Consider the following 21,429-nt stretch of genomic DNA (forward strand, 5'->3'; position numbering starts at 1 on the left):
TTCAAAAAAAAATGATTTTAGTTTCCAGCCTTTGGAGTACTTTTTCAATCTTTTGGTTTTGTGTATACTTGAAGTTCTGCAGCATAGTGCGTCTAGTTTTCCAGTTCTTTTTGTGGCAGCAATGTATCATCTATGGCTCAAGGCRTAAGGTACTTAAAGCCATGTAGTATCATTTTGAATGTGCAGTCTGCATAAATATTGCCCAGGAATGTGTGCATATGCTTAAGGTAAGGTTACCATGGTGTCTTTCTAGCCAGTAAATATTCTTGGGCTATCAACTGTTCAGTAAAAACTCCCCTGTTTTCTTCCTTACCATACTCCTGTGACCTCTCCTGCCAATGGCTCAGGACTCGCTCCAACACTCTGTATGGTCTCTCTCTTCTCAGATGAAGTTCCTTCACCCAAAGATCTGCAGTTTGTGGAGGTTTCTGATGTCAAGGTCACCATCATGTGGACCGCACCGGAGAGCACAGTGTCTGGCTATCGGGTAGAAGTAATCCCTGTCAATCGCCCTGGCCAGCACGGCCAGAGACTACCTATTACCAGGAGCTCTTTTGCTGAAGTTGTTGACCTGCTCCCAGGAACAACCTATCTCTTTAAGATCTTTGCTGTAAGCCATGGCAGGGAGAGCAAACCTTTGACTGGAGAGCAAACCACCAGTAAGTGTCTTTCCTTCATACTTTTTTTTAGCCTTTTGAAGTGAATATTTTTGTTGCTTAGAAAAACATATATAAACAGAGCACTTAAAGGGCAACAGTTCTAGCCCAAGAGGTATCCCATAAGTAGGATGACAGGGCTGGGAATTCGTTCAGTCAAACAGTGATCTCTTCAGCAGATTTATACTCCTCCAGGGCTTTCCAATGGGAGTTTAACTCTCATGGTGCTTTAGAACAATTTCATATGGCTGGAATTCAACTTTTTTATTACTGGCTGAGAATTGATGGGCCCTGTAGCTTTTTTACAGCACAGATCACAGCCTGTGATTTCAAGGATGCCTCAGGGCAGATTTCAATATGACATAGGAGCATTGCTTAGACTGCTCTGAAAATCCTTATCTCCTTCCTGGCAGTTACATACCTATTTGGCTCCCACTATCTTCGACAGGAATTGTATGCACTCGTAAGGACAGGACTTGTTGTTGAAGGAACTGCATTTCAGCTTCACCCGACTGGGCTTTTCACAATCTTGTAGGCTACCGTGCCACCCCAGCAATTTCTGGGTCATCCCAGTGACATCTGGGGAACTGGCTTGCAGTGATCTCAGTGTCCTCTAAAAGCCACAGAGTGTGTATTTTTTGGCAAGGGTTGTGCAGGATCTCTCAACCTGGCTGCTAACCGTCTAGTAGCTGTGCAACATATCACCTGTGTGAGACAAGGTGAGAAGCAGAGTTTGCAGTCTGGCAGTTGTTGCTTTTTGCCCTTCCGAAGCACAGAGAACAAAGGAGCAGTAGCTGGRTGAGATGTAGGTTTTCAGCGGGAAGAAGAGTTAGCATCCACTTTTTCTGGTTGTCTCTGTTCTTTCCTGATCCGGAAGAAGTGGGTCAGACAACCTGGGACATGGTGCGCTTGAACAGATACCATTTATTTAGTGGTAGAAGAGTGACACAGGGTTAGTGCTATTCTTTGACTAGGTCACATTATTCATAGGGCTAAAATTCAGCTTCCTGTGTCATCTGCTGTTCTAACACTTCTCAGAAGCTGCTCTCCTTTGAAAATCCACCCTAACACATGTATAGAYGAGAGGAAAGGAAGTGTGGTAACTCACATTTCAAATAGCTCGGCTTTTTTCAGACTGTTCACTTACATCTGTACAGTTGGGGGCCGTGAACAGAGATTCTCCCTCTTACCACCTCCCTTGACTGTGTGGGCGGTGTGGAGTCCTAAACTTTGTCCTTTGACTTAAGAATCTGATTTGAGTGCAGTGCAGATGTGAATACCCTCCATCTGCTTTCAAGTAGGGCTTTTAAAAGTGAGGATGCGTCTAGGAGTCTGAAGTCTGTTGAAAACATTTTGAACAAGAAGGGCTCAGTTCAGCTAGATCTGTACGCTTCTGTGGCTGCTCCCAGGAGCCTTGGCTAGGCATAGAGCCCCTCTGAAAATCTGTACGCAGAGGTGTACATCAGAGCATAGACACTTGATTCAGACAGCACAGGCCTAGTAACAAMTGTCTGGGATTGTTTTCCATAGGCTATGATCATCCTCTTAACTGCTTTGCCTAAACCACATTTCRGAAAGTATTCACTTAAATTGCATCCTGTAATCGAAAGTCCTGGGAAAAAGAAATCATTCAGAGTTCCCAAGGAAAACCCTGCAGCAAAAGTCTCTTCCCACGGTGTAAATGCAATTTGCTTTTTGGCCTTTTGTTAAAAGCCGTGTACAAATAAACTGTGTGTGTGCGCGAGTGTGTGCATGTGTGTATGTGGCTTTTTATCATCTTTTCCCCTTTACTATAGGGAGAGGAAGTGATAAAAGCCTAACAGAGCTGGCAAATTACATYGTGCAGAAAGGAACTGACTGTAGACTACAAAGCAGAGAAAGAAACAATCCTTGTCATAGGGGAATTAACACAGATTTAAGTAGCAAGAAAGGATATAGCTGATTCCCAACCTCTTGATTGGAGATGAGCTTAGGGARGGTCACATTTGTTCTTTGCCCTTTGGGACTATCTCTTTTCCATCTCTGGAAGTGGCAGAARAAGGGAGTCCTCGCTTCCTCTTGCCTTCTCCCCAGTCAAGGGAAAAAAGGAAGAAAACAGTAGCTTTTGGGGGGCAAAAACTGCTTTTCAGTGAAAGACTGGGAAGGCTTGAATCCAAACTGTTCTAGGGAGAATGGTTGATGAAAGCTACTTTAATCACAAATCAGGAAAATAGTTTGTCATCAAAAAAAAAGCATTAATAGAACCTCTTTTCACTGATCTTGGTTTCAACATATGATTGGAGCCTAGAAAAACTGGGGAAACTTGCTGGGTTGTTGCCATAACTTTCATTGCAGCTGGGACTACCAGGGCCTTTGGTGGGAGAGAACTGCCAAAGTATCTCTCTGGCTCAGACTTGTCTTACAAATGGCTCAGCCACGGGTAGCGACACTCTGTGATTTACTGGACTTGGTACAATCCTAAAAAAAGCTATGTCACTTCAAGCTTTTGTTTGTGGTTTTCCAGGCTAACAGCTTCAGCAGCTTCCCAAAGGCTGCTCTTRATCCAGAGGTAGTTATAAAAGGGGAGGAAGTCTGATAAGAGTCACTGCAATAGTCCCATGGGAGAGATGAGCATGCTTAGAATTATTTTATAATGAATTCTGTAGTATGATTATTTTTAAGTAGATCTGAGAAGTATTTTTCTCCAGAATCTCATTGACTGCTATTTATTTCTATATTGAAATGGCAAGGAATGTTTTTTATTTGGATATTTTTTTCCTTTTGGAAAAGGAGTTGKTGGGGAGTGGCCTGGGTAAAAGAATTGAAAGAATAATTTTGTTTTTTTTTTTAAAAAAAAAAGCTGAACTAAAGTAAGGCTTCCTTGCCTGTATTGAAGAGTCTAACTGAACTAATTTTTTAAAAAAATAATGCTGAGCATTCATGAGAAACCACAGATTCCCAAGGGCTGTTGGGTCGGTCTGTCTCGGCTCTGCTGTGAGCCCGCCTTCCCCATGGGRTGGCGTGTAAGGCAGCGACCCAAATCAGCGCAGCCCAGAACAYGCTCATCTGCCTGGCTCAGCACTCAGTGCTATGTGGTGACTTCTGCTTGGATCCCCAAAGCGGGGTAGGTGCGTATTACCTGAAGATTTGGAGACATAGATATAGTTATTTTGATTCTAGTTCCATCTGTTCCATGGTCCCCTTCCATTTCTCTTCACTGCTGTTACACTTATGCCCTAAATGAAAAATACAAGTTCCAGAGCCTCACTTTACGCCCCCGCTTTCAAGTGTGGAAGCGGTTCCGCTTTGGAAGYGGGGATGACAAGCAGGCATGTTTTGGCAGGAGATTAAGCTAGAAAACTCACGCACATTATGCTTTTTCTTCCCTAGAGCTCGATGCCCCCACCAACCTGAGATTTCTCAATACTACGGAGCACACGGTGTTAGTGATGTGGACGCGGCCTCGTGCTGTGATCACAGGCTACCGACTGACTGCAGGTCCCACAAGAGGAGGCCAACCGAAGACCTACAATGTGGGACCTTCTGCCACCAAGTACCTTCTCAGGAACCTGCAGCCRGCCACTGAGTACACAGTGTACCTTGTGGCAGTTAAAGATGACTTGCAAAGCAACAGAGAGACTGGGGTCTTCACAACTTGTAAGTACAGTAGGCACCCATTCCTCTTCTCTGACGCCCTGGCCCTTCTTCAAAACTGCAGGCATGTGCTGAAAGGGGCAGTTGTGTCTTGGCTCACAGAAGAAGCTTTTGGATCTGMCATACCAGCATAATTTCTTGGGAAATACTTCTTGTTCTTCTCTGAACTATTTGGCAAGGAAAAGGTTATTTGCATCAAAGCTTTCAGTAAAAATGTATTTCAGTTTTCGGTGATTAAAAGCAAAAATGGAAGCTCCCTACTAACCCATCAATTTTGAGGAACTGAAAGACAAATTTAATTTTACTTGATTTTTCCCGTTGTTTGGTTTTGGAATGACAAATCAAGGGGAGCAAAAACTCCCATAAAATGAGCAAAAAGCCTATATAAAGCTAGCAGCAGTCTCTTACCAAGTCCAGCAATACCACGTAAGGCAGATCAACTGCAGATATAAAAGCTGACCCTAACATTATATTTTGCCTTTTTTCCTCTCTTTAAATTTCAGTTGTTCATACTTAYACTCTTTGCTTGAAAAAAATAAGTGAATTGTAGCAGTAAAGAATTCCGTAAGAAACAACAAATACTTCTAGAAAGAACAAATAGATTCACGGTTTAAATAATGATGAAGCAGTCGTATAAACTAACAAAACTCAAATGAAACACCTCCATTCARGCCTAGAACTACATCCTCTTTTAAAAGAGCACAAGTTTTTTTTATAACAATGTGGAATTAAGATAAGAGTTGACATTTGACCAGAATAACACTATTGACCTTGGCCAGGTTACCCCCAAGGTCTTCTGACACACAGCCTTAAACACTTTAAAAAAAAAACAAAACAAACAAACAAACAAAAAAAAAACACTCAGGAGATGACTGGGTGTCTGAGATCAGTGATGCATTCAAATTCTGGTCAATCAGAATGAAAACAGTCCAATTTAAGACTACAGATGAATAAACCAAGTCTTTTCRTTATTAATGTGGTTAATCAAATTCAGTGGAGCTGTTTAGACCGATTCTGGGGTATGCAAGGRCTTCTGTGATGCTCCTGACAAATATGAATGAGCCCACAGACTCAGACTGTTTGGGGGCTCCGTTTAGCGATGCTGCCCTCAAACTGTTGAAGGTGTTGGTGAGGGATGAGACGGTCCTACCTAGGACAAGTGAATGACAAAAAARGGTCTTGCATTCTATTGATTGAATGGCATATGGTGCACGAAGGAAAAAGCTATTTGAGGAAACGTTTGTTTACCATCCCAAGAACAACAGTCCCCCAAATATTGGGGTTAGGTGGACAGAAGACTTACAATGCCCACCTCAGTATTGATTTTTCCTCAGGAACAGAACCAACACCAGCTGTGATTACACTATTGGCATGCTGTGCCTATCAAAGGCATCTGCAGACAGAAATTGTCTGTCAAATTCCCCCCAGACCACTGGATTGTCAAGAGTAATRTAATTCAACATCTTGCTCTTGCTGTTTGGGCTTTTATGGGTCAGGTTTTCCAACTGTTCARTGCCATCACAGCAACCAGATTTCAGCTCTGTCTATTCACTTCACAGATCAGCCTGTTGGCTCTGTTCCTCCTTTTAACACTGAAGTGACTGAGACTTCTATTGTCATCACCTGGACACCTGCCCCAAGGATTGGCTTCAAGGTAGGAAAAAAACCAAAGTCCTGTGTCTCTTTTCCTCTTGCTTAACTGTGGTAGAGAAGATCAATTAAAGCTGATGTTATGGACCACAGTGAAGACAGTAGCACAAAGGGAAGAGGTGCAAAAGATGTGCTGCTTATAGAAGCAGGTCTAGGGATCAGCAAGGGCAATGCAAGTAAGCCCTCTGGGCTTCAGGTCAGCTTCACCAGTGACCATTTGTAACAGAGTCTTTCCCTCCCTTGTGGTTACCTCTCCACAGTCTGTGTAGTGGTGGGTCCATGAAAGCTTATACTCCTACAGAACATCCTCCTGGGATAGGAAACAACTGCACTTGAGCGTAGGCTACCTAAAACATAAGTTTAGGATTAACGGTTGGCATGAAGCGTACAGGCCCGTGTTGCTCATGCTGGGTGATGCATCAGAACGCTGATAGTTCTGCGATCGGAGTGTCTGAGACTGAAAAACCGTTTGCGGCTTCTCTGCAGCTGGGTGTGCGCCCAAGCCAAGGTGGAGAGGCTCCCCGGGAGGTGATCTCTGATTCTGGCAGCATTGTGATATCCGGCCTGACCCCTGGAGTAGAGTACACCTACAGCCTCACAGTCCTGATGGACGGCCAGGAGAGAGAGTCTCCGATCATCAGGAGAGTGACTACACGTATGACACGCTTGTTTTTCCATGGTTATTCCTTACATGTGCTTCCCATRTGCTCTCCAGATGATTGACTATCTTCTGGACATGTTCTAGTCCTTTCCTCTGGTCTTTGTCCAGGAGGTGTTTGCCTTTTGGGCATATAGGTGATAATAGCACTGGTTCATGCAGTACAGGGACATAACTTCAGGAGAATCTTTGTATCTAATTTTGAAGGGTGAGAATACAATCTGGGGGGAGGGAGTGCTGAGGGAGTTGGCATGAATCTGTGTCATTAATGAACTATTTGTCTGAATGTTTGCAGCACTGTCGCCGCCAACCAACCTGCATCTTGAGCCCAATCCTGATACTGGGATCCTGACAGTCTCCTGGGATAGAAGCACAACTCCAGGTAACTATGTAGCTCTCTCAATACGCTTGAACCCTCTTTTGTACTAGAATGGTAAAATTTAGTGTTTTGCAATTCATTAAGCAGATTTTTGTGGGAAACTTGCCGCTGAGTCACTTAAGGGAAAAAATATATATTTTTGGACTTATCTAAGGATATGATTTGCAGTTAAATATAGGTTGCAGTAGGACTCTTTATGCTTTACATTCCATGTAGAATGGTAGGACTCTTTATGCTTTACATTCCATGTAGAATGGTATTTGAGTATGAATGTGCTTAAATATTTCAGAGATGTTTTAGAGATTTGAAGGATTTCTTCAACAATCCCCACTGGTTTAAAAACAGTCCAAGGAAGGAAAAGTAAAATAGACCAAAAATGTCTGGCAGTGAAGAATGAGTTCATGCCATTGACAGTAAGCATGGGATTTCTGAAACAATTCAAGATAAACTGATACATACTGATACATACTGATTTATGTATTTCAGGCATCAGTGGGTACCGAGTTACYACTGTTCCTACCAATGGGCAGCAGGGTTATACCTTGGAGGAAGTAGTAGATGCGGATCAGACCTCTTGCACCTTTGAAAACCTGAGCCCTGGTGTGGAGTACAACGTCAGCGTTTACTCAGTCAAGGACAACCAGGAGAGCACCCCCATCTCTAAAACCATCACGCAAGGTAATGAAAGGGCGTGCAGCAGCTGCTGCCATTCAAAGACAAATTGCTGAGCCAGAGAGCTCCGCACTGCAGAACTCTCACTACTGTGGTAGAGGGCTTAAACATCACATTTAAACCCAAGAAACAGAATAGCTACGTGCCTGGCGCTGACAGAGCAGTCTATACCCCTTACATCTCCACATGGGCAGCCTACACTCCTTGCCCACGGACAGACAGCGTAAAGGAGATCTGTCATATCCGTACGCTGAGCTGGARAATGATAGAGGTCTGGCCTGGCTTTGCAGTACYGCAGCATCTGGAGCTAAGCCAGTGGTCGTGGGAAGCAGGAAAGTGGGGTACGAGCGGGAAGCAAGCAAAGTAAGTTTTGTCAGCATACAATGGCAGAAGATCACTTCAGCAGGAGGAGGGGAGAGCGGAGATTGAAAGGTCCATCTCCGTAGCACTTCTGGGACGCTAGCGGTGTGTGTTGCCTCACACTACATGCTCAGATGACTGCAGAAAATCCCTTTGTAGCCACAGTAGCAAAATGAGTGTCCATCTCCCCCAGATGATTTGATCCTGTTTTTCTTTGTGAGGGCTTTGTTTGTTTTTTGTTTCTGCTCAGCCCTGAAATGATGCCAGCTATTGTGTTTGCTTGCTCTTATAACACTGCTTAAAAACTTCCATGCTTCACTGAGGTGCTGTATGCTCCCCATGGGAGAACTAATATTGTGATCCTGCATAATTGAAGCAGTGATAGCTTTAACCCTTCCCCATCTTCTGATGGGGGAAAAAAGAGCTAAAAATGTATGTCTCTGGCTTTTAGCACTCTTTAAAGGTGATATGATACATGCATTCCATGTGGATAAACAATGATTTTTGCAGAAAAATAAGCATTTTCAGTATTTATTCTGTAAAAAATAAATACAAATTCACAATAGGGCATTAAAATAGAACATAACCACTCTTATTAAAGTCATTCTTTTTCAAAATTACTATCCCGTAATTCCTTTTCAAGCTAACTTGTAATGATCCAACAGAATGGATACTGAGCCCTCCATCTTTGACTCACCTATTGGTATCTGATCCTGAATGAGGAAGAGTACCCATTTCTTCCCCCTAATTTCAGGATCACTCTGCTGAAGTTAAAGCCAAATCCTGTGGCTTAAATCAATAAATCAGTACAAATTTATTGAGTTGAGCAGCTGAGGGTTTGGCCATTTTCGATCAGATGCAGCTAACACCCTCCCCCAATTCTGTTGGTCCTAACATGCAGGAAAAGAACAGCTTTGCTATAGAAATAATAWCCATAGGAAAAACAATCATCACAGCTGTGCATGTTTGCTGTGCAGAAGTTTAGCCAATATATGAAAGGTTAGTAAAGAGGATCCTAACTCAGTGGCTCAGCTTTGAGATTTTAAAAAGTTTAGCTCAGAAATCCAGCTGCTTGGCCATGTCACATGCTGGGCATAACCTCTGAACATGGGGATGGTGTAACTCTCTTATGGAGTACTCACAGTCTAAACATGACTTCTAACCATTTTTTTTGAAGAAAGTGTTTTGTTACTCATTGTTCTAGATCATCTTTTTTAGTGCACATACTGCAGAAGTTAGTGGTAAGTAGAACTTGAACTCTGGGCCAGATCCTCAAGCCATTACAGGGACTTGAGATTTTTTTTCCAAGTCCAGTGTAAATAACTTGGATACCGGATTATCCTAACTGAAGCTTTATAAGGTTTCTCACCAGCTTAGGGTCTAGGCCAACTCAACCACTTCAAATGGGTCGATATTTTTAAGATTGAAATAGTAGAAGTTAAACCTAACATTGGAACAAGACAAAAATTCTAGACACTAATATGTCAGAAGAGGATGTCTTGAATGTTATGCGCAAGAAAAGGTTCTCCTTTTTTTTTTTTTTTTTTTTTTCTCACCTGCAAACAAATCAGTACTTGTATATTCCCCTCACCTCCGAAAAAAAAATGGTGGGTGTTTTGTCTCATCATTGCTCCAAGTAAATTTGATGCAAGTTAAGGGTCCAGCTTGCTTTTTAGATATTTTTGAAGTTTGCACATTTAAAGTGGGAAGTGCATTGTCTCAGGGGATCTGGGTGTTTTAGCCTCTGTCTGCACGGGGAGGCAGCTGGGGATTTCATAGAAAGGTACGATGTAAACAGCAAAAGGAAAAACCCTTTCACCCTAAACCCAAGAGATTCTGCATATCACCGCAATTGCTTCTAAAGTTTCGTCAATGTTAATAGTGATGACCACTGCTTTTTTTCTCCCTTGTCTTTCTTTTGCCCCGTATGTCTTTGCCTTTCCCCTTTGCTCTTTAACTTATTAGAGGTGCCCCAACTCACTGACCTAAGCTTTGTTGACATAACTGACTCGAGCATCGGCCTGAGGTGGACCCCGTTAAATGCCTCCACCATTATTGGCTACCGCATCACAGTAGTTGCGGCAGGAGAAAGTGTCCCTATTTTTGAAGATTTTGTGGACTCCTCAGTAGGATACTACACAGTCACAGGCTTGGAGCCGGGCATTGATTACGACATCAGTGTAATCACACTCATTAATGGCGGAGAGAGCGCCCCTACCACTCTGACACAGCAAACGGGTGAATTTTGAAAACTTCTGTGTTTTGTGACATGGACGGTGTTTCATGCTGTCACTAGCTGTTGGGATGACAGGGCTTTGTCCAAAGAGGAATCGGGCTGCCCACTGGGCAAAGGCAGGCAGACCTGGCTCATTCTTGTTTCTGAACTGCAGCTGGGGATRGATATGCGCTGCTCAGTTTCCTGATTTGTGGCATTTTAGTATTGTGAATGAGCCTGGCAGCCCTGCAGCCATTCACGTTTGGCTATTCAGACTTTTGGGATCCACTTGGAGTCGAAGTTTGAAATTTGAGCTACAGAATTGCTAGACTTTCAAATTGTGACTTCCCCAAAGTATGAGTACCAAAGGGTGGAGGCAGTTCAGCAGACACCCTCTGGTCTGTCCCTAGCCTTGATGGCTGGCTAAGCCATCTGGGCTGCTAGCAGTCTGTTTCAGTGGTGGCCCCACTCTTTCCACAATGCCCTCAAAGATGCAGATGAAACACCACTCCCTGAGTACATGCCATTGACAGCCATGTCACACCGTCAAGGGTCTTCGTAATGCATGGGCGAAAGGCGAGCTGAGAACTGGTTCTTGCATGAAATCCTGTTGTGTTTGAATCCCGAGGCTGTAAATCCTCCGACACAAGTAGAAGTAGAGGCATAGGAAATTAGTGATGTACTTTCTCTTCTGTGTGTGCATGTATGAATTCTAGACGAGCAGACTTTTCCATCTGTAAGCTGCTGTATGGCAACTTTAAGCCTCTCTTGGCTCCGCAACTGTAATGTGAAATCCAGCTGCAAGGAGCACGTTACTGAAACTTGCTACCTTGTTTTCAAATTAATCTTATAGGGTATATTTAAAGTATTGGGGATTGCCAAGAGGTTAAAGGAGCCTGACAGTAGTACAGACGTTTTCCTAACTGTAGTAGAACGAAACGTAGTTTAGAAGTCCTGTTTGCATGGATCTGACACAGTAGTCTGTTATGCATGAGAGAGCTTCTCTGATGATTCCCTGAACACGCATCTCGATCAACTTTTACCTTGGAGAGGAAGTTGAGGTATATTTCTTCTTTGCTGTGTAGCTGTGCCTGCTCCCACTGATCTCCGCTTCACTAACGTGGGCCCTGACRCTATGCGAGTGACCTGGACCCCACCAACTTCCATTGTGCTGAGCAGTTTCTTGGTGCGCTACTCGCCTGTGAAGAAGGAAGAAGATGTCGCAGAGCTGACGATTTCACCCTCGGACAACATGGTGATTTTAACAAGTAAGAAGGTTATATATGTAAGCCAACAAATAAGACCCCCTCTTGTTGCATGAGTTCTGGTCCCTTGAGTATTGGCTCTTCTCCCTTGTTTGTATCAGCTATACGAATTTAAGTGCGTAACGGCCCGTTATGGCATCGGGGAAGGGAATGGGCAAGTGCAGCGTTCGTGGCTGCAGATGGGACACGAACTGGGGGGTGGGATAACAGGGTCGATATAAATGCCTTTACTGAGTATTCCGAACAGAATTCCTTGGTGAAGGTGTGATATTAGGCGAGGCGGAAAAAAAACTGCTTTGTGTGAGTAACTGCCCAAATTCTTAGCTGTCTAAGCTGCTGTCAAAGTAACTTCATGCAAACTTGTACCAAGTGGTGTTTGGGCATTTGCTTTAACCAAGTTAAAGCCAAAGCACAGGAAGGTTTTCCTGTCAATCCAAGGACAGTGATGAGTCAGGCTATGGGGCAATTACTTTGATTTACAGCCTGGTTAAGTATTAAGAGTAAATAGCTATTGCTCACCTCGTCTGACAAAAATGTCAAGGACTTGCTGTGCAGAGGTCCAGGGAAAGGATCAGAATATGCAAAAGGTCATTGCTCCTTTGATCCTATATGTTTAGGACCAAAAAATAAATACTGTTTGGAACCTTGCAGTACATGGCAACAAGACTCTGGCATTTTGCAAAAAGTTGGCATTGGTTTGCTCTTCCTGGTGCAAAAACCGTTTTATGGAAGTGTTTTGGTTTTTTTTCCCCCATTCTAGAACCCAGGCTCAGTGAGAGACGATATCCCCTTCAGAACAGGGGACCAGCTCTGTAGCAGTGATACCATGCTCCTTATTTCAAGCTAAAATATCACAAGCAACCTAAGGGCCACAGAATAAATTGGTTTAAACTTCTGACTATCCTTGGGGCTCAGATTTTCCATCAAACAAACTGATTTCCCCCATGCACACATACACACTTGAGAAATACAGTTAAATTACATAGGTTTTCAAGAGACTTCCAGCCATGAGTAAAGATGCAAAGAAATAAGTCTAAATCTCAACTCCACAGATCTGCTGCCTGGCACTGAGTATCTTGTGAGAGTCTACAGTGTTTCTGAGCAACATGAGAGTGCACCTCTGTCTGGAATCCAAAAAACAGGTACTTAAACTCAGCCTAAGATACATTAGATACTAGTATCATCCATTAAGTGTCCGTTAACCTGACTTTGCTGCTCTTGCTGTGTATTATCGCCTTGTTGGCAGGTCATCAATGAGACGCCAGACAGCAGTGTAAATTTGCATCCTGAAAAACACTGAAATCTCTCATTATGTCTGAAAGCCAGATCTTATGTTGGTTTTAAATGGGCATTGTAGACCTCAGTGTGACTGTACCCACTGCATCTGTCCAAAAACAAGCTTGAGGAGAGCCTTACTGTTAGAGAATGCTCTAAAGGGCTGTCTTCCTATCCTGAGGCTTGTCCATAACGTATCCATCACTATGTCTTCCTGCTGTTTCATAACCACGTAACGGAAATAATGTGTCGGTCACAGAAATAATGTGCTCGTGATGGGTGTTTTATGCTGTGCTTGAGTTGTGTCTGCACATGAGCAAACATTAAAACCTGCCAGGCTGCTGATTTGGAGAGGGCTCTAGGTGCAGACCAAAGACATCACTTCCTGCAATTGTGTTGCAGTGCTTGTTTATATCTGTTTGATCCTGAATGGAGGTGTTTAATTCCACAGCTGAATAGCATTTGTCTTAAGATCTGGCATCATCTTTATACTAAGCTTAATACGATATGGCAGAACAGCATCATCTCACTGCACAGTCGAGCTCAGTCTCATCTCTTTTGAAATACCCAGGTCTTGATTCTCCCACTGGCCTTGACTTCTCGGATATAACTGCCAACTCCTTTACTGTCCACTGGATTGCTCCTCGTGCCACCATTACGGGCTATAAAATCCGATATCACCCAGAGCACATTGCTGGCAGGCCCAAGGAAGACCGTGTACCCCCTTCCCGGAACTCCATCACCCTTACCAACCTGCTCCCAGGGACCGAGTATGTGGTCAGCATCATCGGCATCAACGGCAGGGAGGAGAGTCCGCCCTTGATCGGCCAGCAGTCAACAGGTACGCTCTGAGGAAAGACTGAAAAGTTACCCTGGGAGTTCGGGGTCTCCTCTAGCACAGCAGTTGCTATTAAAGCAGTTCTTCCCTTCTAGCTGGTGAAACTGTGCTTGTGAAGACAGCACCTTAGATATTGAAGGAAGGCCTGATCCAGAGCGAGGTGGGAGGAACCGTGCCACTTCCAGATCAGGCTGACGGGGCTTGGGGCCAGCAGAACTTTTTCCATTGAATCTGGTCAGAGGCCTATTGGTTTTTAACTAAATGCATCAGACCTGTGTGCATGGGCTAGTACTAAGACAGATGAGTAGCAGAGGAGCACAGTACAGTAAGTGGAACATGTAGCTGATGTATGTTAACTGTTAAACTCTTTCAATTCTATTTTTCCAGTGTCTGATGTTCCAAGGGACCTAGAAGTCACCCCCACAAGCCCAACCAGCCTTGTCATTTCCTGGGATGCTCCTGCAGTGACTGTCAGATACTACCGGATCACTTACGGTGAAACAGGTGAGGGCAAGCTGCTATTGCCAGTCACTGACCACAAGCTCTATCCTGAGGCCGTTTGAAAGTCACACCAAAGAGCAAAAGCAAGGTTGCAGCAGACAAAATCTCAGGGCTCTGAGGTCCTTGCAGCACATTTAGAGAAGACTTTCAAGTATAAAGTTTGTTTTTTAAAGGAGAGAAAATCACTTTTATCTACCAAAAAGAACTGCATCTGGAGTACTTCTGCTGCTGTAGTGGTGGTCCTATGTATTTCATTTGTTTCTTGCAACAGACTGAAAAAGACTTTGACCCAAGATCCACTGAAATCAATGGGATCCTTTCTTTGACACAGCAGATACAGGACTATCTATCCTGCTTTTTGTAATAACATAAAGTTTGTATAAAATATCCATTACATTGCTTTTTTTTTTTTCTACCCCACCCTCCCTAGGTGGAAGTAGTCCTGTGCAGGAATTTACAGTGCCTGGCACCATGTCCACTGCTACCATCAGTGGCCTCAAACCTGGTGTTGACTACACCATCACTGTGTATGCAGTAACTGGCCGTGGAGACAGCCCTGCCAGCAGCAAGCCAGTCACTGTCACCTACAAAACAGGTGAGACCTGTGTGTGTGGGGAAGAGACAAAAACAAATGGAGGAAAAAACAACAACAAAATAACAACAACCCCCCCCAGCTATATGTTGGCTTAACCTCATAAAGTTGTTCCAGTGATCCTTGGTTTCTTGCAGAAGTCACAGGCTATGCTATTAGCCCATCTTTTTCAGTGGAGTTGCATGTCACGGTGACAGAGCATGCTAATATGACACAAGGGGATCRTGGACTTGGCCTTTTGGAGGAGGGAGACTCTTTGGAGCCCAGCTGGGAATATGAGCAATATTTGGCTGCACATTGCAGGGTGGAAATCCTGTTGGCCTTTCATACTGGGGTGACTGTGGGTTCAGTTCTTTGGTACTTCTGGTACACTCATACYATCTAATCCTGAAGAGACCTGACTTTCTAATTTCATGACCATCTTTTCAGTCCTGGTTTGGATATGGCCTAATCCTACTTGTATTGTACTTGTAGACAAAGGCATTTAGCAGCCTTTAAAACAACAGAAATCCTCAGCTGACCTTGATAYGAGGTCAGTCATTCACATGTGCTTAAAGCCTCTCTGCAGTGGGCTAGCATGAAAGATAAATAGCAGCATGTGCTTTTTTTTTTCAAAGAAACACCACTTAGAAAAGGAAGAGCAGAATAAAATTCAGCTAGGAGATAACAGTGGGATCCAGAGAGAAGGTGAGGAGGGAGGATTTCCTCTAGCACTCATACTCACAGAGCTCACTTTTGCTGCCCAGAAATAGACACACCGTCCCAGATGCAAGTAACCGACGTCCAGGACAACAGCATCAGTGTCAGATGGCTGCCTTCAACATCCCCAGTCACAGGGTATCGGGTAACTGCTGTCCCCAAGAAAGGACATGGGCCCACAAAAACTAAAAATGTTCCTCCAGGTAAGAATACATTACATCGTTCATCAGGTCTGTAAAGAATCCAAGAGGKGGCAGCTAAAATTAACACTACCAAGTGCAACCAAATTCTGCCATCCACCGTTTCTCGTCATCCCCCTGACTGCAGTAGGGAGCCATCCAGGAGAGCCTGGGGCAAGCTTTTGCCCTGCAAGGGCACGTTTCTGTGATGCGGCTCTACTGCAAAGCTTCACTCAGCAACCTCAATATCTCCCAGAGACACTGGAATTTTAAGGGAGCACCCTTGGAAGTTTTGCTGGATGACAGAAAATCCCTCAGAAATCCTTCTGAGGGTGACTTGGTAGTGTATGTGACTGAGTCTGTGCTCCAAGGCTGACCTTCTTACCTTAAAGATCTGCCAGCCAGTTCTCAGTTTGCTAACAGGAACGCTTTCAGTCTGTTTTTGCGAGATTCCCAGAAAGTAGCGCTCTGGGCTACCCAGCAGCTGATGCAGTTGGGTTAATGTTCAATCCTATCCCAGAAAATGAAGGCTGACCTCCCCTGGGTTTGTTTTGTTTTCCTTCCTATTTACTAGGCTAACCTGCCCTTTTAGCTCTAGGGCCTTTGAGCAGGTACGATTTGCAGATCTCTTGACCTGCCAGAGAGGCATAGCGCAAGCAGAAGTTTAAGCAAGAGGTGTCAATTCTAAGTCACTTTAATGACATTAATGATAAAATGCCTCATACAGGCCTCCTATTCAGGGCTGCTTAGAGGCCAGTGCTCTGCAGCTTTGTCCAGCTGAAGAGGCCCCCACAAAAGCTAACACAATTCGAAGGTAAAATGTGGGACAGCCTGTCAGTGTTGCCTTTCTCCCCTCATSTGTAAACGTGGAGGAGGAGGAGGGAAAGTTTACTGTTTCTCTCTGCACAAAGGATAAGCCTTAAAAGCATAAAWATACAACTGACAGGGCTGAAGGGCCTTAGAAAACACTGCTCATGCTGCAGCCTCCAAACAGAATTGCAGGTGCCCTGGGTTTCCCCTAGTCACTAAGTCAGTTATGACTTTTGCAAATAAAAACTTGCACACTGAGTGAGGTTCCCATGATATTTTTCCAGGATGCTCCTGTGTGGCTGGGTGGGCACCAGAGTCTTGCAGTAAGGACTGCTTCGCTTGTGATTTAGCACTTCTGCTGTCCAACATAGGTTTYCTGTAGTGAGGAGGACGAGGATTTCTCCACAGTGCACCAAGAGCTAATATTATGCTTGCTCCAAATTAAGCCAATGTTGTKTTTTTCCTGCCAGATCAAACACAAGTCACTATTGAAGGCCTGCAGCCCACAGTTGAGTATATGGTCAGTGTCTACGCCCAGAATCAGAACGGAGAGAGCCTCCCCTTGGTTGAGACAGCCGTCACCAGTATGTATTTCACTTAACAGTAACAAAGCAATGTTATCTATTGATGTCCAAATCTACCATGCAGCATCGGATCCTCAGTGACAGCAACGAGCAGGTGCCTAGTTTCCAGAAGAGTGCGAAGTGTCCTGCTTTGTGATGAGTACCATGCATCATTTGCAGACACTGGCAAAAATGCAGTCCCTCTCCCCCAAATTGCTGACAAAATGCAATCCCCCCCCACCCCAAATGCTGCGCTTTTGATTTTTTTTTTTTCTTTCACTAAAGCTTTAAAGTCTGAGTTTTGTTTGCCTTCAGCCAATCAGTGGAAAAATGTGCGAAGCTCCCTTCTGGAGCTGGGTGGCAAAGGTGACTTTTATCCCCTTCCTGTTAAAGGGCTGGACTGGGTTTGGGAGCACTTGCCCTGTGCAAGGGATTAAGAAAAACTGCATGAATGGTCAAGAGCTTGAGACTGGGCACTGCGAAGGAAGGCAGAGCTCAGCCCTGATATTGCCTTACCTCCCCGTACAGAGGGAACATGTGAGTCAGAGGGATGTCTCTAACGTAACGTGCCTTTACCAAGGAGGCATTTCTGTGCACATAATTCCCTTGCTCAGGTTTGTATTCTAAAAACACAGCTCAGCCCCAACAAATTACAGAATTGTACTAAAGACAAAAGGAGCTTCCCTGAAACTTTGCAGAGAGTGGAAAAGGTAGTTGTATCCATTTCAAGCTAAACAAATTCCTGAGGAAAAAATCACCTTTGCCAACGAGAGAATGTAGAACTAACATAACACAGCAAATAAAGTCGGAATCTTCCAGAAAATAATTTGGATCCCATATAAAAATGATGTGCCAGATCCTCTCATCTTTGTGTAACAAATGGCTGTAGCTCCATGGTAGCTATGCCGGATTTTTTTTGGAGCAAGGGTCTCTTACCTTGCAGTCTAGCTTTGAGCTCCAATCTAGACAAATCTAGTGACTCAGTCTAAGAGGTGTGTGTACGACTCAGTTGCACTTGTGGATGTTCCCTGTGCACTCATTACAAAGCTGAAAAGTTGTTCTAACTGTTGTAAAATTTTACATTATATGAAGTAATTTGCTTTGCTGATAAATGTGTTAATTGGATATTAATTCATGAAAGAAAATAGTGGGACTGGTTCTCCTTGGACTGGCACTTTGCACATCAGCTTACAACAGTAAAAGCAAATGGAGCAAGCATCTGAACTCACCCAGGCAGGTGGGTTATCTGGCTGCCTTTTGCACTAGGAACTGCCTCTAGCAGTAGAAATAGGTCTTAGGTAGCTRGGTTCTTTTTCCTCTTGGCTCCTTGAAGGTGGCTTGATGCTGCTAGAGGTGTGTAAAAGGGGCTTCAGAGCCAAGGGGGCCTTGACGTAGGTAGTGGTTAGGGTCCAGGCCCCTTTGAAGGCGGTGGTGCAAGTCCTATCAGTTTTTACAAAGCCAGGATTGCCTTCCTGCTATCTGGCACTGGCAGACTCTCAAGCTTACGCTGCACAGGTGTAAGCATGTGTGCAAGTGCAGCACAGAGGAGAATCAAGTACCTTTCTTTCGCACAAAACTGAAACTGCTTTGCATGTAGTAGAAATGCTTTTTTTTATTTATTTTATTTTTTTGCCTACTACCTGCTTTTTATCACTTAACCTCTTACCATTAATTTGCCTAACAGACATTGACCGCCCTAAAGGACTAACATTCACTGAGGTGGATGTTGATTCCATCAAAATTGCTTGGGAAAGCCCGCAGGGGCAAGTCACCAGGTACAGGGTGACCTACTCAAGCCCTGAGGATGGAATCCATGAGCTATTGCCGGCCCCAGGTGGCGAAGAAGACACTGCTGAGCTGCATGGCCTCAGGCCAGGTTCTGAGTACACTATCAATATCGTTGCCATATACGATGACATGGAGAGCCTGCCCCTCATTGGGACCCAGTCCACAGGTACACCTTTAACTACACCACCCAGCAGGCCATGGCAGCAGCGGCTTCTGCCCTGTTGGGTAAAGTGTGCTTCCATGTGCAACTGGTGTTCAGCCCTGGGGGAGCTCCCAGAGCAGCCAAGGGGATGTGATTGCTCTTGAGAGACAGCTCAGTTGCACAGGAGAGCTGGCTGCCAGTGGAGGCAGCCTATGTCCACATTAGAGAAGATGGAGAATGCAGGAGAGAGCAGGTTTGGAGGAGCAGACTCTAGAGAAAGGAGGGAYGTTTTCTTACAGCCTTCGCCGCATCCTCAAGCAGATCGGTGATGTTTGACCCCTAGTCAGGGAGTCTAACTTAGGGTTTTAAAAAAAACAAAACCCTTCTACCACCCCTTAGAGTATGGGGGACCTGCGAGCATGGCAAGTTGYCACCAACAGATACCAGGGCAGCTCTAATTCCCCCAAGGTCCTTACTGTCAGCATGAAGGGCTAGGAGACTGCTTACCCCTCAGTTTCCACTGAGCCTTTTGCTCCTTCACCATTGCTGCCCAAAGGACCACAGCCTGTCTGCATGCCCRCTCTGCCATTCATGTCACCTGCTCAAGAAGATGAGGGCATGCTCCATTCAGGAGAACATCCTCTCTTGTGTAYGAGTCAGACCCAACTCAGTGTAAATGCATTCAGAATTCCTTTGTGGAAAGGAAACTATTCCTTGAGATAGATAGAAATATTGCCAGCAGTATGAAATGCATTGCAAAGCTTCCAGCACTGCCAGACATGTCTCAGTAGTGCCTTTGTAATAGAGTTTTCTCATTCATTTGTGGATGAAAACTTGGCACTGTAATTCCAGGGATGCAGTAAAGATGGCTGTTTCTAGTGTACAGATTGCTGTACTAAACTAAACCAAAGTGCTGAAATGACTGAGCTGGCAACTACCTGCCAGGAATGCAAACAATTTTTAAATCCCACTCTGTGGTTTACCCTTTGTGGGCCTGTTCGAAAGTGTTCAAAGTCATTTAAGACTTTCCACTGACTCTCATGGGCTTTGGATCGAGCTCTGTTTGAGCAAAGCTCTTGTCTCCTATTTCCACTCTACAAAATAAAAACACTTCACAATAACATGCTAATAGTGGGTATTGTGGTAAGATATATATATGTGTGTGTGTGGGGGGGGTGTATAAATATATACACACACACGTTCTTCCCTGTTTTCAGCCTGAGGATTACAAACAGTAAGGCAAGAAAATATTTCAGTGGATTTTATTCTATTTGTTTTTAGCACAAGCAGTTGTTTTTAAAGGTATTAGATGTGTTAGCTCATGACCAGACTCATGTGATGAGCCTTATGGCCACCACAGCTCTGCTTTTCCCTTGCCTTGCTCTCTGTATAGTAATTTACACTCCTATTAAGTGGCTATAAAAGGCTTCCCCTCTGCATTTGGCAGTATTTTTATACTGCCTTGGCAATTCTTGAGCCTGCTCCCTGCCTACTTTCGTAAATCAACAATCACATTATAGAAATCAGCAGAGACAGGCAAGTGAAACAGGACTAAACTATTAGTTGTGTGATGAAGAGCAGAGATAGACAGAACAACTAAAACAGACTGGCCTGTTGCAGATGCGATCACCTACCAGAGCCTTTGCCTTGTATCACAGCAAGTGGGGGTTACTCACCTGCTTTAGCCTTGAAACATGAAGAGCTCCTTATTTCTGCAGTAAAGCGTTCCTACAGATTAGAGAATCTCCTCCTGAATATGTTGTCCACTTCTACAGTGCTTCACACCTGTAGTTGCACAAGGCACCTCCCTTCCCTGCCTGTGTATTTCAGGCCTAGAACTGTTTTGCATTCCGGAGAGAATTTTGCTTTAGCTGATACTGTCTTCTTCAAACTAACCATGTGCCAATCCCGGTTTTCACAGCAATTCCTCCTCCAACAAACCTGAAGTTTACTCAGGTAACTCCCACCAGTCTTACGGTCAACTGGAATGCACCGAACGTTCGTCTCACTGGCTATAGAGTTAGAGTGAATCCCAAAGAAAAGACTGGTCCTATGAAAGAAATCAACCTTTCTCCAGACAGTACCTCTGCCGTTGTTTCTGGATTAATGGTAACTCTTTTCTCTGTCTAATGCAGAATATATTGTGGGAAGGAAACAACTGGGCAAGCCTGAAGCAATTTAAAATTCCTGGGTCAGGAACCTCACTTGGAGTAGATCATTACAGCTCCTAAGGGTCTGGTTCTCTGGTTGAAGCCTGACTAGTTGTCAGCCGTAACTAAGTGTTATTACAGCTGTTACAAGGCAAGGAATTGGCTTGCTGAATCTGCATTCTTCTCCTTCCTTATTTAGAAGATACTGAGTGCCTTAATCAAGTGCTCAAAGGTTCAAAATCAGCAGTAACTCAGTAAAAYGCTTTTGCCCATCTTTCACAAGAGGTCAGATAAAATGACCTAATGGACTGCTTTTTAAGCTGTTATACAGGAAGCTCTGCTGATCTGTTGCTCAGGCAGTATATTTCAAAAAGACATTTGCAAAATGGAAGTTAAAAAAAAAA

At 44.2% G+C, this 21,429-nt stretch overlaps 1 protein-coding gene across 1 annotated transcript in view; it reads left to right on the top strand.

Moving 5' to 3' along the window:
* The window catches only part of FN1 (fibronectin 1), a 75,147-nt gene that overhangs the window by 43,424 nt on the left and 10,294 nt on the right, over window positions 1-21,429 (top strand). The window contains exons 20-35 of the mRNA XM_085299540.1: window positions 387-659; window positions 4,026-4,292; window positions 5,849-5,943; window positions 6,426-6,594; window positions 6,893-6,979; window positions 7,463-7,654; window positions 9,974-10,246; window positions 11,309-11,491; window positions 12,541-12,630; window positions 13,335-13,604; window positions 13,989-14,105; window positions 14,533-14,697; window positions 15,441-15,596; window positions 16,853-16,966; window positions 18,630-18,899; window positions 20,797-20,984. Of these exons, the coding sequence (XP_085155666.1) occupies window positions 387-659; window positions 4,026-4,292; window positions 5,849-5,943; window positions 6,426-6,594; window positions 6,893-6,979; window positions 7,463-7,654; window positions 9,974-10,246; window positions 11,309-11,491; window positions 12,541-12,630; window positions 13,335-13,604; window positions 13,989-14,105; window positions 14,533-14,697; window positions 15,441-15,596; window positions 16,853-16,966; window positions 18,630-18,899; window positions 20,797-20,984 (2,909 nt within the window). The remainder of the gene's footprint in view (window positions 1-386; window positions 660-4,025; window positions 4,293-5,848; window positions 5,944-6,425; window positions 6,595-6,892; window positions 6,980-7,462; window positions 7,655-9,973; window positions 10,247-11,308; window positions 11,492-12,540; window positions 12,631-13,334; window positions 13,605-13,988; window positions 14,106-14,532; window positions 14,698-15,440; window positions 15,597-16,852; window positions 16,967-18,629; window positions 18,900-20,796; window positions 20,985-21,429) is intronic.

The sequence above is a fragment of the Rhea americana genome, unplaced genomic scaffold, assembly GCF_003343005.1.
Source record: "Rhea americana isolate MKP2758 unplaced genomic scaffold, rheAme1 scaffold_15, whole genome shotgun sequence".
Classification (NCBI taxonomy): domain Eukaryota; kingdom Metazoa; phylum Chordata; class Aves; order Rheiformes; family Rheidae; genus Rhea; species Rhea americana.